The 15,336-nt window shown below is 34.8% G+C and overlaps 4 protein-coding genes, 1 long non-coding RNA gene and 5 other non-coding genes across 12 annotated transcripts in view; 2 read left to right on the top strand and 8 right to left on the bottom strand.

Moving 5' to 3' along the window:
• Positions 1-1,281: 1,281 nt before the first annotated feature.
• LOC17897748 (protein SPEAR4) lies at positions 1,282-2,582 on the bottom strand. The gene is made up of 5 exons (XM_006306475.1): positions 2,232-2,582; positions 2,022-2,132; positions 1,815-1,894; positions 1,564-1,726; positions 1,282-1,473 (listed from the first exon to the last, which is right to left on the bottom strand). The coding sequence occupies exons 1-5, from the start codon at positions 2,580-2,582 to the stop codon at positions 1,282-1,284; spliced, it is 897 nt and encodes a 298-aa protein (XP_006306537.1).
• A 1,872-nt stretch (positions 2,583-4,454) lies between these two features.
• On the bottom strand, positions 4,455-6,074 carry LOC17900215 (heavy metal-associated isoprenylated plant protein 4). The gene is made up of 4 exons (XM_006306389.2): positions 5,925-6,074; positions 5,326-5,534; positions 5,118-5,205; positions 4,455-4,982 (listed from the first exon to the last, which is right to left on the bottom strand). The coding sequence occupies exons 1-4, from the start codon at positions 6,043-6,045 to the stop codon at positions 4,591-4,593; spliced, it is 810 nt and encodes a 269-aa protein (XP_006306451.1). The 5' UTR covers positions 6,046-6,074; the 3' UTR covers positions 4,455-4,590.
• Positions 6,075-7,072: 998 nt separating this feature from the next.
• On the top strand, positions 7,073-12,635 carry LOC17897617 (nudix hydrolase 15, mitochondrial). Of its 3 annotated transcripts, none has more exons than XM_023789996.1 (10): positions 7,073-7,590; positions 7,787-7,929; positions 8,338-8,457; positions 8,544-8,987; positions 9,090-9,601; positions 9,724-9,850; positions 9,953-10,049; positions 10,951-11,046; positions 11,999-12,123; positions 12,214-12,635. In XM_023789996.1, exons 1-4 carry the CDS (start codon positions 7,209-7,211, stop codon positions 8,769-8,771), a joined length of 873 nt encoding a protein of 290 aa, XP_023645764.1. In that variant the 5' UTR covers positions 7,073-7,208; the 3' UTR covers positions 8,772-8,987; positions 9,090-9,601; positions 9,724-9,850; positions 9,953-10,049; positions 10,951-11,046; positions 11,999-12,123; positions 12,214-12,635. The 3 variants fall into 3 exon arrangements, with proteins under 3 accessions (XP_023645764.1, XP_006303823.2, XP_023645763.1); XM_006303761.2 differs by having other exon boundaries at positions 9,063-9,601; XM_023789995.1 differs by having other exon boundaries at positions 9,063-9,601; positions 9,684-9,850.
• On the bottom strand, positions 9,759-9,830 carry TRNAP-UGG. The gene has a single exon. It is a non-coding gene; the product is annotated as a tRNA-Pro (tRNA).
• Positions 10,187-10,258, bottom strand: TRNAP-UGG. Its single transcript has one exon. It is a non-coding gene; the product is annotated as a tRNA-Pro (tRNA).
• TRNAP-UGG lies at positions 10,751-10,822 on the bottom strand. The gene has a single exon. It is a non-coding gene; the product is annotated as a tRNA-Pro (tRNA).
• Positions 11,228-11,299, bottom strand: TRNAP-UGG. The gene has a single exon. It is a non-coding gene; the product is annotated as a tRNA-Pro (tRNA).
• On the bottom strand, positions 11,591-11,662 carry TRNAP-UGG. Its single transcript has one exon. It is a non-coding gene; the product is annotated as a tRNA-Pro (tRNA).
• Positions 12,636-12,751: 116 nt separating the features above from the next.
• LOC17899981 lies at positions 12,752-14,513 on the bottom strand. The gene has a single exon (XM_006303926.2). The coding sequence runs from the start codon at positions 14,461-14,463 to the stop codon at positions 13,033-13,035; it is 1,431 nt and encodes a 476-aa protein (XP_006303988.2). The 5' UTR covers positions 14,464-14,513; the 3' UTR covers positions 12,752-13,032.
• A 213-nt stretch (positions 14,514-14,726) lies between these two features.
• Positions 14,727-15,336, top strand: part of LOC111832605 — a 5,966-nt gene continuing 5,356 nt past the window's right edge. The window contains exons 1-2 of the long non-coding RNA XR_002835495.1: positions 14,727-14,767; positions 14,875-14,954. This is a non-coding gene — a long non-coding RNA (uncharacterized LOC111832605). The remainder of the gene's footprint in view (positions 14,768-14,874; positions 14,955-15,336) is intronic.

Genomic DNA, 15,336 nt, shown 5'->3' with positions numbered 1-15,336 from the left:
GAAGTTAAGCATGACTCATAATTATCCTGTCTTTGGATTATTAATCTGAATTAACGTATATATATATAATATTTATGTATACTTTTATGATTTTTTTAAAAATATATATTTTCTCCTAGAACTCATCTCTATAAAAAAATTGTTATGTTGTCTTTTCAAACTATATAATCGTGTAGTATACTTTCGTAAATAGCCAAAATCTTCTTTAAATTTTGGATTCTTTAAATATATAGCATTTTCATTTTGATGATAGTCTTATAGGCTTGTTAATATACAACAATTAAGATCATTAATCATAAATTTAAATTAATGTATATCATATGAAGTGGATATATCTATAGTATTTGTAGTCAAAAAGTTTTTCTAAATATTATAACATTCAAAAGACAATTTTTTAAATCATATCCAAAAACATACCTCTATAAACTAATAATAATATTTTCATATTATAAAATAATAAATTAAACATTACTATATATTAAAAAATATCATAGTCCCAACATTTTTTTTTTTAACACTGAAATACTTTATTAAGCAAAAGAAACTAAATCGTTATACAAAGCAGATGAAATTCCAAAGGGAGGAGAGGTAAACATATTAAACATAGAATTATTCAAACATTTATTATTATATAGAGGTTTTACTTTATAAATTAAAGAGTTACAAAATTTGTGTAGTGAACGAAGATAAACAATTTTTTGGGTTATAAGATAGCCAGGTCGAAAGATAAATGAACAATGCTGTTACAGAGAACAATCTGCTTGGAATTTTATGTATATTGGCCATTGTATACGAGAGGGGATTGACTTGGGATTATCATTAAACAGAAGTTCTCATTGCTTTTTAATAGGCATATCCGCATATGTGTGATCGAGCAACCCAATTGGAATATGTATGTGATAACTTTTGCCTTTGCTCTCTAATTTGTCTGTCTTCTCCTTCATCTATCTCTATTTCTCAAGTCTCTAGATAAGAAATGAAATGAAAATGAACCAATTTCTTACAATTTTCAATACTTATTCATGTGCTAAGTTAATTTGTAATTTTAGTTGGTGTATAATATGCCTCACCTATTCTGTCTTTAATTGTTAATCTTGATTCTTGAAGGTGAAGTAGCCATGGTTAAAGTATGTTTGTTTCACCCGCATCATGTGGTTTCTTGTCAAAAAGAACAAAAAAAAATTCCAATTCTTTGGCAGATCTTTTTATATCTATCCCAAAGTACAAACTCATGACATAAAGATTCAATTTTAAAAACACTTTGCTTAGGAAATCATTTTCTTATAACTTAAGGCGAAGATCAATGCCCTGATCAGTAACTGAATCATATCTCTCGGATCTCAAGCTGAAGGATCGATCTTGGTCGGGAGTACACTGCTCATTCAAGGGCAAGAAGCTGTAGAATGGTTTTCTATTTACCGGAAAATTTGCACCGCTTCTTCGTGCAATGATTTCATGATTAGCCTGTTCTCTCTGTTCATTCTATACAAGAAAAAAGGAGATGAAAATGAAATTGAAACTGATCAACCAAACTCATAAAAAAAAATATGGAAATTAAATTACCTGTAAAAACCGCGGGAAATCGAGTGCAGCATTTGCGAAAATCGGTATAGGAGAAATCGTCGGAGAAGAAGAATCAATGGTAATTGGATTTCTATTTGTGGTTCCTGAATCTTGGATATGATTTTTCAATCTTAGGTCTAGTGATTTGAGTTGTTTAGCATCCCTGAAAGAAAGAAAATAAAAGGTCATATAAACAAACTTGAACGTTTTAAACTCAAGAAACTAGGTAATTAAACCTAAAAATTACAAACCTTGAGAAATTTATGGTCGGTCCAAGACTACAATTAGGGGCCTCTGCCATAAGATACCATGGCCTTTTCGCAGAAAGGATCTGTTAAATAAATCATCAAAATAGATTCGTAAGAATCAATAAAAATTGAATACTTTTGATTTTGTTTAAGGTTACAACACTACACTAAAAAATAAAAAAATAAAAAAAAAACAAAAAAACAATTGACCTTTTCTTCATCTAGATATTGATGAGTGACATTTTCATGACAAGATGTTTGGTTTGAAGTTGGATCTATAAACTGATAAAATCCTCCAGATCCTTGATTCGGTAGATTCATCTATAGCATACACACACACACACACAAAACAATATAAACACAAATCAGTATATATCACCAAAAAAATGTAAAATGATAAAACGTTTAATGATTATGTACCGGAGGGAGATAGTGAAGAGACGAATCATGCTGCCTGTGAAACACCGGAGCCGGAGGAATCAAATCACTAGGGAAAGATCCGGTCGAGAAATAAGACTGGAAAGGGTAAACCGGACCGGTTCTGTCGATGATGGCCGGAGATTTATCCAGCGGAGTAGTAGGAAGAGGAAGTTGTACGTTTCTAGAGATGTGTTGTTCCTCGAGACGGATCTTCTCAAGCTCAGCGACACCAGGCCCTCTTCTTGGGACTCTTCTTCTTCCTCCTCCACTGTTATTATGTTTCTGTTTCTTGGGACACAAGAGAGAGTACTCATCTTCATCTCTGTTACCATAACTCATCTTACTACACATGTTTTTGATGTGTTTTACTTCTCTCTAATACTTTAGTTTCTGATCTCTCTCTTGGTAGTGTAGTTTTTTTATTTTGTGATGTGGTTTATACAAAGAAGATAGAGAGCAAATTTATAGTGTTGGTGAAGAAGAAGAAGAAGGAAAAAAGAAAAAGGTGATGGGAGCAAAATATGTGGCAAAAGGAGAAAGAAATAAAAGTCATAAATTAAAAAAAGGAGAGATTGAAGGAAAGTAAATCTGAGAAAAAATAGGCTCTTCTTGCGTTGTGAGAAAAGTTCTGGGGATTTTTCGGAATTTTCAAAAACTCCTCTCCATGTTTTTAGCTATCTTAAGATTTCTCTGTTTTATTATTTGTTTTCATGATATATATGAACCACCTGAATATAGTGATTGAGTGAGTGTGAGAGATCATAATTTTTTTATTTTTTTCCGTGATTTTCTCGGAGAAAATTAATAATTTTTGAACTTTTTACTTATAAATTACATGATCATAATAAGCCCAAAGTTTATTTTATCTAATAATCATATCTAAAACGTTTGAATAAATAATTTTATAAGGGTATTATTTCCTTGATATATTTTATTTTTCCCATGTTTTTTTATTTTATTTTATTTTTCTTTCATAAAGTTGTATTTTATGTTGTATGGAGTAAGTAAAATATAAATTTTATTGCGTCAGCTGCTGTAAAAATGTATTTATTGTATTTACATTTATTGGCAAGTGATCAAGTTGTGATGATATTTGTGTTTGCTGTACTTATCATCATCATCACTTCTGTCTTTGTGAGTTGGTCTCCTTAATTGGTACAATATCTAAATTGAAGAATAAAATAGAAGAACATAAAAATTCGGTCAACGTAAGAATTTAGGAAAGTAATTATGTAATTTCTGTTTCTAAAGGTCTATGGAAAATGCAGTGAACAGAGAAATGTTGAATATAAAAAAAATAAAAAAAAAACTAATATGGGAAGTTTACATAGTCAAAAATATTATGTAGACTATAAAGGTTTACAAAAAAGAAACAAATCTTCCAACTTGTTAATTATTACCAATACATTGACCACATTTTTGAAGTAATTTGTCCATCAAATTACATGCTAATATCTTACGGGGAAGCTTAAAAAGATTACACATTAACTTAGCCAGCTTTTAAATTTTGGGCGTATCTATAAATTATAAACTAAGAGGAAGATCGAATATATAAGACAAAGATCTTATTTAAAATCGATTGAGAAAGTTAAAAAAATTACGAAAGATATATATAACGCAATTACTGTTAGATATGGTGGTGTTATATGATATAATCAGACCAAAATCACATCTTTAAGTCGTCGACATTAGTTAATTGCTAAAACGTGTTACTCCTTTGAATATATATCTTTCTTTTAATACCTTATTTTCTCTAAATCTTTTTGAGATTATATATATTATTAATTCAATTTTAAATTTTATGATTCAAACTAAAAAATCTTCACATTCATGTTTTATTTTATATACTATATAGATTTGATACATATCAAGTGTTTTATATTTCATAGATTTGAGAAGATCCAAAAAAAAAAAAAAAAAACTCGTAATGCTTAAAACGAAAGTTCACAAGTTGTCAGTTAATGTGAATATGGCAAGAAACTTAGCCGTATAATCATAAATTGGTCTAATTTATAAATAATAATTTTAAGAAGATTTTTGATATCAAGATTAACGACACAATAATTATTACTATGATATACGTGAAAATATGTTTATAATTTCATTGAATTATAACATAAAACTTTATATCCAAAATTTTTTTTTTTTTTTGGTAGAACTATATCCAAAATATAATTGATAAGATACTACATACACACTTGTAATTAATATAACATGCTGACATAAAAAAAGAAGGCATATAGAACGTTCTATATTGTCAAAAACATACAAGTACAACATCACATAATTTGGTTTATAGTACTGTATTGATTTCATATATATGAACAAAACACTACAAACATATATAACTCTGCAGTAACTAGACAATGCAACAAGCATTAGGGTTTTCATCACTGAACAATTGTGGAGCGTAGACGTAGTGGACGAAGTAAGGTATGTTTCCATCTTTATCTTTTTGACCCTCAACTTTTACTTTCTCTTTCCACTCCACAACTTGTGTAATCGTTTTGGTCACTTCTACTTTTACATCTTCTTTCTTCTTCTCACCTTCCTTCTTCTTCTTCTCCTCCTCTTCCTTCTTCTTCTTCTTCTCCTCTTCTTCCTTCTTTTTCTCTTCTTCGGTCTTTGAGCTTATGATCTCTGCATGTTTGTGAACTTTCTTCTTTATATAGGTCAAAAGCTTTGCAGAGTCTATTGTTCCTTGTACCGTTAGGGTTTGCGCCTTTGTATCCGTCTTTACCGTGTGAATAGCTACCAAAATAACCAAGTTAGAATCCAATCACTATACGAATGAATCAATATGCAAAACTAAAATGTATTTTGAAATTCATTTATATACGTTTTCCCCCTTCATTTCATATTATTTAAGTATTGATTCGATCATACCTTTGTGTTTCAAGAGTTTGTTCTGAAGATCTTTGTCACACTGTGCGCAATGAATGTGTACCTTTAGTACTGTCGTACGGATAACTTCCTGTGGATAAACCCATACTTAAAGAGTAAAGTCATCCAAAAACATATATAGGTACGGCATATATAATTAAACATATATATGATAATTGAATGCGATTAATTATGGAAGCAAAAAACTTACCTTTTTAACCTCGGTGGTCTTCTTCTTCTCTACCACAGAAGTGGTTGTTGTTGTTGTTGTGGTTTTTTTAACCTCGGAGGGTTTGGGAGAGATAAGCTCAACTTTTTTCTTGCTCCATTTCTCGATTTGCTTGTGAATCTTCACGACTTCAATTTTCCCTTTTACTTTGATCTCATTCTTTTCCAAATCAAACTCCACACCATGAACCCCTACAATATTATATTATTGACTAATCAAAATGTTACTACATCACTGTCAATCCTCCAAGTGATTGATTAACACCACGCTCGTGACTAAACCCAAATGTGATAACTATATATGATGATGTTCCACCTAATTTGTTTTTTTAAATCATTTTGCTGGTTGAGATTGATGGCATAGTTTGCCTAGTATTGTATCGGCCACTATAGCCTAAAAAAAAAGCCATGCGAAAATCTCTATGTATAAAAGTAATTTGGATAAAACTAAACTGAAAACATTAAGAAAAACTCTCGATATTTAGTATCCATCTCTTCTCTGAAATAGTGGAACTACTAGTTTCTATTTATAGGAAAACTTTGTAAACTTGGGGATCATCGTTTAGATGAACGAAGCCTAACCTTGGAATCGAAGGAGAGGCTTTTTGATGTCGCATGCACATTTCCGGCAGTGAAGGTGAACCTTGTAAACGGCCGTGATGATCTCCTCGCCTTTTTCTTTCTTCTCTTCTTTTTCTCCCATTTTGTTGCTCTCTACATTTCCATATTCTAGTTTTGTCAGATTATTCGATTATTACTATGTGTCTATGTTGTTGTGTTTTGTTTTTCCTTTGGTCTAAACAACTGCACGTAGAAAAACGCCAAGGAGATAAGGAAATTAGAAACTCAATCACGACAAGAAACAGTCTGATAGAAGTTATATATTAACTAACATAATGTCATTTGATAACTGACAAAAAATTGTTTGAGACAATAAATAAGTTTGGTTAGACTTTAAAGAATCAAGGACTGTTGCAGTCCTTTTACATGCATGGCTACTACTATAGATAAACATATATAGTTGTATATATTGTTTATGAGCCACGAACATGATATAGGACCGTGTGCTATGTAGTAATTTCTCAAAAAGTTGATCTCTATGATCATGCTTAATATATACTATAGAGAATACAAGAATAATTAATCTCAACTGTCTGGTTTAATATATGAAGAAAAAGTCCTTTTGATCGTGCCAACCCTTCAATTACTTGGTTGAATTTTGTAAAAGGTGGTTTACCAGTTCCAATTGTATTTTAGTTCAAATAAGCTAGCTAACAAATTGTTATGTGAAAAAATGATTGTCAATGTAGATTTTGCAATCTACCAAAGACTGGCTTAATTATAATTTTTTTTTATTTTTTTGGTCAAACTAATAATTAATAATTGTATACATATTGGTTGGAGCTCATGTATTTTTTCATCGGAACCATAGCCCTCACAAAAATAAACATATTTTGACAGTAATTATTCGATTCAAATTTGCGACAAGTAATATCATAATTGAGGTTTCAACAAGACTGAAGAGTGAAGAGTCTCATATTAAGCCTCACTTCTTTATAATCAGTAAAAAAAATGTTGTAACGAAAAAATATATAAAAAAATATATAACGAAAATTTATAAATCGCAACATTTCATTTTATTAAGTTGTTGTCACAAAAAGGGGAAATGTTTTTTTTTTTTCTCACAAGTCGCACACAATAAAGCTTCAACCTTTACACGAGCGAACGAGAAGACAAAAAAGAAGAGGAACAAGACGCGGAACACGTGTACTCACGAGGAGAGATGTGTCTGAATTTTGTCGAATCCAAATATGAAATAATGATTAGATTTGCCAAACACAGAATCCATTTCCTCAAATCGGATTGATGTTTTTGCTTTGCCGTAGGCTTCCCTCACTTGTACGCACAACAACCCATCTCTGCAAATCTATGGAGCCTGCGGTGACGGCGACTTCCTCTTTCGGTGGTGGGTCTTCTCGACTCGCTGCTTTGGCCCAGCAGCTCCGCCGTTACAAGCCGCCGCCCTCTTCTTCGTTTGATGACGCTGAGGAGACGCAGACAGATCAGGAGACCGCCGGGAAAGTGGTTTCTCAGGTTGGGTTTCAGGAATCTATTGCTCCGGTTTCAAAAGACCCTGAGAGGTTCAGACCCAAGAGAGCGGCTGTATTGATCTCTATCTTCGAAGGAGACGATGGTGATTTGCGTGTCATTCTCACTAAGAGATCTTCCCGATTGTCTACTCACTCAGGTTCGTTTTGGTTTTATTCGAGTAGAAGTGAGTAAAGGAGTGATTTTTTTTTTTGTGTGTGCTGGCCTTAATCATACAAGATCAGAGAGGGTTTTAATGTTTGTAACATAGATTCTTTAAAGAATTAAAGTTGATGCCTTGGAATTAGAAAAGTAGAGTGTGAATTGGTCTAAATTTGAGGTGTTTTTGGTTGCAGGAGAAGTTTCACTGCCAGGTGGTAAAACGGAGGAGGATGATAAAGATGATGGGATGACTGCAACCAGAGAGGCCGAGGAAGAGATTGGATTGGATCCTTCCCTTGTTGATGTTGTCACTTCACTCGAACCATTTCTGTCTAAGGTATTAAGAAAATGGTCCTAATTTTATTTGTCTTATTGGTTAACCATGTTCTTACTTAGTGAGATCATAATTTGGGATTGCCGAAGAAATAGATGTTACAGACTCTCTTGCTGATCCGTGCTTGAACGTCAGGGTCATAGAATGAGTTATCTGTGGCTCTATTTAGCTTTGATTCTTGAACTTCCATGTTAGCTGTATTACATCATAGTAGCATAGATCTGGTGGCTAAAGTTACCTTCTTGAATGCTATCTAGTGTTTGATCCTGAATGTTCTTTAAGTAGGAGTTGTGTATATTTTTTGATGTCTTTTAGTCTCTACGGCAAATGTTCTCTGCTGTATCTCAAGCTTTCTTAAAATTCTCCTTTTCTGATTGATGTTTTCCTAACATGTGAGTCATTTTTTTACAGCATCTCCTTAGAGTAATTCCTGTGATAGGAATCTTAAGGGACAAAACAAAATTCAATCCGATACCAAATCCTGGGGAAGTGGAAGCTGTTTTTGATGCACCGTTGGAAATGTTTCTTAAGGTTCTTTTGTTTTCTTATCAAGAAACTTAACTTGTAGTTGTTTCTTTTCGTCTGAAGCATCATTTCTTCAACATTTTTTGGTCCAGGATGAGAACCGAAGATCTGAGGAGAGAGAGTGGATGGGCGAAAAGTATTTGATCCACTACTTTGACTACAGAACAGGAGATAAGAATTATATGATATGGGGTTTAACTGCTGGGATTTTGATCAGAGCTGCATCTGTGACTTATCAAAGACCACCTGCTTTTATCGAACAGTCCCCAAAGTTTAAGTACCCTAAAATGGTAGAAAAGCATACTTGTATGCCTAAATGATCATAATTTTTTGATTGATGCTTTCCTAGATCCGTCTTCTTCCTCTAGAAGATCAACGAGAAGACAATAACATTCCGTACAACTGATTCTCCATACCAGTAAATGCAGCCCTAGCTACTTGTTAGGCATCTCATGAAAGGTTTGCAGAACGGTTTCCATAAATTTTCTGTTTTTTCAGGAGATTATTGGAGGGGTTTCTATCTCGTCATGATCTAGGTCAGTCTGTATTTTTGAATATGACATAATATCTTGTAACTTTTGATTCTCACGGGAAGGTCAATTGTGATTCAGATAACATCTGGCTGGTTATGATTCTAGGCAAGCATCATCCTCAACCGTCGATTTGGAGAACAACTCAGAATCGTCTTCAAAGGCTCATTTCCCATTGTAGAATTTGTGCTAAATATATTTGTATCCTGAACAAATTTGAATCCAAACTTTTCTTGTCAGCCTTATGATTTGTCATTGTTTTAGATTCAGGCATTCACAAAGCATTTAAATTGTCATCTCTGGGCTAGATTTGTTGTGTTTCAGTGGTATACTTAGTTAGGTTTACTTATTGCATTATAGGTTAATCCCAGGACCATTATTTCTCATTTTAAATCCTATTTTCCTGTTATTGCATGGTTTTGGTTTTATCTGGTTCTTTGTTGGCAGTTTTTTCCTTTGCAAATGGCTTCGATTCTGCATGCTTGAATTTTGGTAGAAACTATCCAAACAAGTCCCATTGTACTAAAGGCATGGTTCTGCACTGGCTACTCATTCTAAAGGCAGGAACTCGATCCTTTTCCTATACTTAGCTGCTCATTCGTGGAGAATATACAGCAATTGTAAGTGTCCTCTATTTGTTATCTTGTAGATAAAAAGTAAATTTGTTTGGTTCTTTATGTAAGAAGGACAATCGAATTGCAGATCCTTTAATTGTTCGATTTTTTAATGGAAAAATTGTCAGCTGGAATGTTGATCTTCTACATAGAAAAAGTCAGTGGGGCATTCCGAGAATCGAACTCGGGACCTCTCGCACCCAAAGCGAGAATCATACCACTAGACCAAATGCCCTGTTTTATTATGTAGTTCAGGTAATGCCTCCTAGTAGCATTCTCTATTTTATTTCAGATATTTGTTGCTCCGTTTGCTTTTCCGGCAGATTCGTAATCAAAAGTCTTTCTCTGTTATTGCAGCTCATTCTATGTAAATCTGGCTACTCAGAAAACATGATGGCCCCCTTAAATGAAGGAATCTGGTTACAAAAATTTATCGATTGTACGTGAAAGAGTGGTAAGTTGTTCTTTTCCTTTGCAGTAAGCACTTCTCTTACTGAATGAAAGGGTAATAAGTTCTGCGGTAGAACTAGGACTATATAAACTAAGCAATATCCTTCTTGAAATTTGATCAATTTACTTAAAAAGGTCAGCGGGGCATTCCGAGAATCGAACTCGGGACCTCTCGCACCCAAAGCGAGAATCATACCACTAGACCAAATGCCCAGTTGTTAAGCATTTTAATTGAAAGTAGAAACGTTGTAGATTTGGTCAGATTTTGATCCCATTCTCTTAGTTGACTTTAACAATAAATATTTTAGTCTTAGTAGAGGATGTTCCTAGATCTAATCTATTATATTCTAATGAAATGATCATTTGCATTTTTGTGTAAAACACTGGTTTATATTGAACTCTGTATGGAAAAAATCCAGAAATATTTTGGTCCAATTGTTTAGCTTTCTTCCACCACAAAACGTAGAAGAATTAGTCATGTGATCTTGTTTGCATTAACATCTGACTGATCATGTTGCTATATGAAATGCTTAGCTATTGACTGATTCTGTAGATAATCCGCAAGTAACATTGCTGAAGTTTTAGGTAAATACTCATAGTTGAAAGGCTGAATGTGATCTGTTAAAAAATGAGGGACCAGATACAAATTCATATGTAATAATACTAAACTGGAACTTACAACATATGGTTTAAAAAATGGTCAAGGGGGCATTCCGAGAATCGAACTCGGGACCTCTCGCACCCAAAGCGAGAATCATACCACTAGACCAAATGCCCTGTTTTTACAGATTGTTTGGTTAATGCCGCCTATTACTATTCTCTCTTTTCTTTCAGAGATTTGTTGCTTCATTTGCTTTTTCAGTAGAAACTTAAATCGAAATCATTTTTTTTTTTTGCTTATGCAGTTCATTCATGGTAAATGTGGCTGCTTACTATATTATTATAGTCCTCCCTAGATGAAGGTTACTGGTTACAGATTTATCTATTGTACGTGAGGAGCGGTATGTTTTCTTTTCCTTTCCATTAAGCACCTTATAATTTTACTTGCTGAAATGAAAGGGTAATATATGGTTCGTACTTCTTACTTGGCTCTGATTGCGATAGAACTAGGACTAAGTAAAGATTTGATTTTATTAGCAGTTTTCTGCCTGAATTTAGATCATCTACTATAAAAAAGTCAACGGGGCATTCCGAGAATCGAACTCGGGACCTCTCGCACCCAAAGCGAGAATCATACCACTAGACCAAATGCCCTCTTGTTTATGCAATATGATTCAAACATTTTCTATGTTCTTCTATTGTTAAGATTAACAGTTGACTTAGGTTCAATCTATTTTTTATGTGATGGTTGAAGATGTTAATGAACCATCTGAAATTTTATTAGTTGACTTTCTGGTGGATTGTTTGTATATTAGTGTTGGTTGAGTTTTAGGTAGAGACACATTGGTGACATGATGAATGTTATCTGTGAAAAAATCAAAATACAAATTTGTATGCAATAAGTCTGAGCTAGCATTTAGAGCATTGGTTTTACAAAAAGTCAAAGGGGCATTCCGAGAATCGAACTCGGGACCTCTCGCACCCAAAGCGAGAATCATACCACTAGACCAAATGCCCTGTTGTTTATGCAATCTGGTTCATACATGTTTTGTGGTCTTCTAGACTATCCTTAAAGGAAGCTGCAGTGCAAATGTAATCATGGCGTTATACTTTTTTGTTGTTTCTGTAAGTTGAGAAGGTCTTTCCACTGTATTACCTGTTTAAAATCATATATTTACTTAAGCAATATCTCTTTTACAATCTGAATATTCTCTAGGAAGACTTGTGCTAAGGTCATAAAAAGCATGTATTTTTGTTATTGTCTAGGTTCTAAGCCGATGGTTCTCTGCTTTATGTCGAGCCTTCTTTTATTTTCTGTTCTAAGGGGGTATTTTGTTGTATGCACTTTCCTAGGCAACATCTCCTATGAGTAACTCCTTTAGTAGGAATGTAAATGGTACAAAGGAGCTAAATCAAACACCAAATGCTGCAGGAGTGGGAAGTGGAAACTCTGCTTGATGTACCCTTCTGAATGTTTTGTAAGCTTCCTCATATTTATATCGAACTTACTTCAGCTATAGTTGGGTTTCATATCCTCTCAAGTATTACTGCTTGAAAAACATATGCAGAATGAGAATCAGAGAAGGGCCGTAAGTTGAAGTACCCTAAATGGTATGCCTGTGAACGAGTTTTGCGTTTTGCCTGAAGGCGGTTCTCTAGACGACTGACAAGCCTGTATCTACCTCAAGATGAGCAAGAATACTATACACTCCTTACTACTGATTCTCTATTTAATGTTCCACGAATCTCTCTGTTTGTTGGAAGATCATTTCCAGGTGTCCCCTTTTCTTCATTACCTTAGATTAGTCTTTGACTATAGTTTTCTGGTTATGAAACAGATTGTGTCGCACTAAACATCTTTAAGCTTGGGTTTGAGCCTTGACATGTTGTTACATTCTAGTTGATATCACTGTTTCCAAATGTACCAAAAATAGTTAGATTCTCTCATTTTTTGAGATTCTGTTTTAGTTTATGGTTTTGGTTGTAATTATTTAACTGTGTACTGCGCAGCTGTGTCCCAGGAGGATTTTTGGGGATTTTCTGGTTTATAAATTATAGAATCAAATGAAAATTATTGAAAGATAATAGTACAACTTTGGTTCTCACTTTGTCAAAGAACAGTTTCACTTTCATTGTTTTTGACCAACAATTATGGGAGAAACAAAAGGACCAAATTCATCACTACACAATTGCGTAACTAATACCTGAGCTGCTTAGAATTGGAAAATTGTAAATTATACAAAGAGTGATTCTAAACCTAACTCGTACCTACCCCTAAATTCTCTGAATGCGGTAAAACCCTTACAACGTTCTGATTCATGCCAAGTTAATAATAAGTAGTATGTGTCGTGCAAGTAGTCAAGAGTTGCCTCAAAGGTGTTAATTCTCTACCAGAAAAAACCTGTCCAGGATTGTTCACCGGTTGAATCTGATTCGCTACCCAATTCGTCATCATAGCTATCAGTGGGAAGCAACTTGATTCTGTCAGCATGCTCAACTAACCAATCACTGAATCCTGGAGAAGCTGCAAGTCCTGCCATTGCTTCTCGTGTCGTTTCTCGTGTCAACTCTTCATACTCTCTCTTCGACATCTTCTTCTGGTTTGGCGTTCTGTGGTATGTAGAATAGTAATCTTGATTTCTGATCGGTGTTCTCCGGTTAACTGAAGACGGTGAGATCATACCATAAGAAGGAGAGCCAGAAGATGAAGGTACAGTTCTACCACTCTTCCACAGTCCACCTCCAGGGCGACTAAGGAACTCCGCTCTTCCATGCATTGGACGTCTCTCACCAGTGTCAGCTGAAGCCAGCCAAAGTCTTTGAACTACAATGCCGTTCATTTTGCTGACAACAAAACCGATCAAGCAAGCTAAAACAAAAGCTCCAATTGTCAAAGGGATATCAAGGCTGCTCTGTAAAATAAACGTAGCAGCAACAGAACGCATCGCCCATTTCACAAACTGAGCAACACTAGCATCCACACCTCCATGCTTCGAAACCACAAATTTTCTCACAGTCCAGAATCCAAAAGCAGCTCCAGTAATAACTATCCCAACAAGCACAAGGATCGCAACCGGATTATACATATCCTCACTCAAGCCAAAATTAACAAGAATCACGTTGACCATCATTGAGAATTGATGTAGAATGAAAGATCCAGCACCAACCACAGATCCATAAAACGCAAGATACATAACATTCTTCCTCCCAGTCGGCAATATCCTCATAACCTGGAAGATAATGATCAAAACTACTAGAAAAACGCCAACTGCCATAGAACTTGTATAATAAAAAGGTAGCCAGCTGCTAACACCTGGTGCTACCAAGATCACAACGAGTCCAGCCACAAGACAAAAAATCCGCCATTTTTGAAAATCTTCTGTGACGTTGATGGTGACCCTTGAACCAGACGATTCATACTCGCTACCACTGAATCTCACATCAATGTAGAGTTTATCATACGGAGACATTACAGAGCTGCTCCAGATCCCTCTCTGAAGATTTTTCCAATTAGATTTCTCACACTGGCACATTCTAAGTGTAGCGTTGCGGTGAACACAAACTTGGATTTTGCTGTGTTGCCTCTCTGGGATTGGAACCAAGTTTACCCTAACAGAGTTAGCATATTTTCCTAATTTGGTTCTCGAATAGCCTGAAACTTGGACTCGCTCACACGGAGTAAGGCTAACACTCAGAGTTGGCTCGCCGGGACCAATATTTTTGAGCGCCGCCGCGTCCGAAGATAAGAGAAAGAAGATGATAAGAGGGAAAACCCAGATTCGATGAGAAAGAGGAAAAAACGAAGAAGAAGCAGCCATTGCCACCACCGCGAAGCAAAGTCGAGGAAGCTATGAGAAGCGACCTTTTAGGGTTCAATTTATATTCTAATTTGGTTCCGTTGTTTTGACGCAGTTTCGGTTTAGTTAATTTATATTATAATTTGGTTCCGTTGTTTTGACGCAGTTTCGGTTTATATAAACCAGATTGAACTAATTTATCTTCATTTGGTTTCGGTTTAATTAAACCAGAGCTATAGATTGATTTACGATGCTCGTGAGTCGTGAGATTGATTCATCGGATTGTTTGGTTTATCCTGTTGATTGATATATGCTGTTTCACGAGGTACGCTCACCAGTTGTTCGACGAAATTACTAATCCATTTTTATCTGCCCGCAGCTATAAGATTGAGTCCACCTTATATGTCGGATGACTTTGGTCGTTTCCTTCAGGTTTCGCGGAGTTTGGAGAATCGTTGCAGCCTAAAGCGAGAATCAGTGGGGATTGTGGTGCGTTCCTTCTACTTAAAAGGGTACTTATTGCGCTTTACTGCTTTTGTAGGTTTTGTTTGCCACGAATGTACTGTTGATGTGTGTTGCTCAGTTTTTGCCTCTCTCCGAGGTTAGAAATTAGGAGGAATGACTCTGTATCCTATCATATTCAGCTGGCTAGTAGACCTTATGTTTAAGACTCAGTTAAAGGCAATTCTTAGAATATAACCTATGGCCTCTCGCATCCAAAACAAAAATTGTACCCTGACTTGTCCAAAATGATCTCTTTTAGATGTAATTCGGTTCATGCGTACTTTTTAATGTTTAAAATCCTTCTGTTGAAGAAGGAATGAGTTTTTCACTGTCAGTTCACACCAAATACTTGTCCTACTGAAGGGTCTGTGCTTGATGAATCTGGAAACT

Source organism: Capsella rubella, unplaced genomic scaffold (assembly GCF_000375325.1).
Source record: "Capsella rubella cultivar Monte Gargano unplaced genomic scaffold, Caprub1_0 scaffold_1, whole genome shotgun sequence".
Classification (NCBI taxonomy): Eukaryota; Viridiplantae; Streptophyta; class Magnoliopsida; order Brassicales; family Brassicaceae; genus Capsella; species Capsella rubella.
This window is presented reverse-complemented; position numbering and strand designations above follow the sequence as displayed.

Coding starts and splice junctions, on each gene's coding strand:
- LOC17897748 (XM_006306475.1), bottom strand. CDS start 2,582: ATGTGTAGTAAGATGAGTTATGGTAACAGAGATGAAGATGAGTACTCT. Junction 1,727..1,814: donor CCGACCATAAATTTCTCAAG/GTTTGTAATTTT, acceptor TCTTTCTTTCAG/GGATGCTAAACAACTCAAAT. Junction 1,474..1,563: donor ATTTCCCGCGGTTTTTACAG/GTAATTTAATTT, acceptor TAGAATGAACAG/AGAGAACAGGCTAATCATGA.
- LOC17900215 (XM_006306389.2), bottom strand. CDS start 6,045: ATGGGAGAAAAAGAAGAGAAGAAAGAAAAAGGCGAGGAGATCATCACG. Junction 5,206..5,325: donor AGACCACCGAGGTTAAAAAG/GTAAGTTTTTTG, acceptor GTTTATCCACAG/GAAGTTATCCGTACGACAGT. Junction 4,983..5,117: donor CAAACTCTTGAAACACAAAG/GTATGATCGAAT, acceptor TTATTTTGGTAG/CTATTCACACGGTAAAGACG.
- LOC17899981 (XM_006303926.2), bottom strand. CDS start 14,463: ATGGCTGCTTCTTCTTCGTTTTTTCCTCTTTCTCATCGAATCTGGGTT.
- LOC17897617 (XM_023789996.1), top strand. CDS start 7,209: ATGTTTTTGCTTTGCCGTAGGCTTCCCTCACTTGTACGCACAACAACC. Junction 7,591..7,786: donor CCGATTGTCTACTCACTCAG/GTTCGTTTTGGT, acceptor TTTTGGTTGCAG/GAGAAGTTTCACTGCCAGGT. Junction 8,458..8,543: donor CGTTGGAAATGTTTCTTAAG/GTTCTTTTGTTT, acceptor TTTTTGGTCCAG/GATGAGAACCGAAGATCTGA.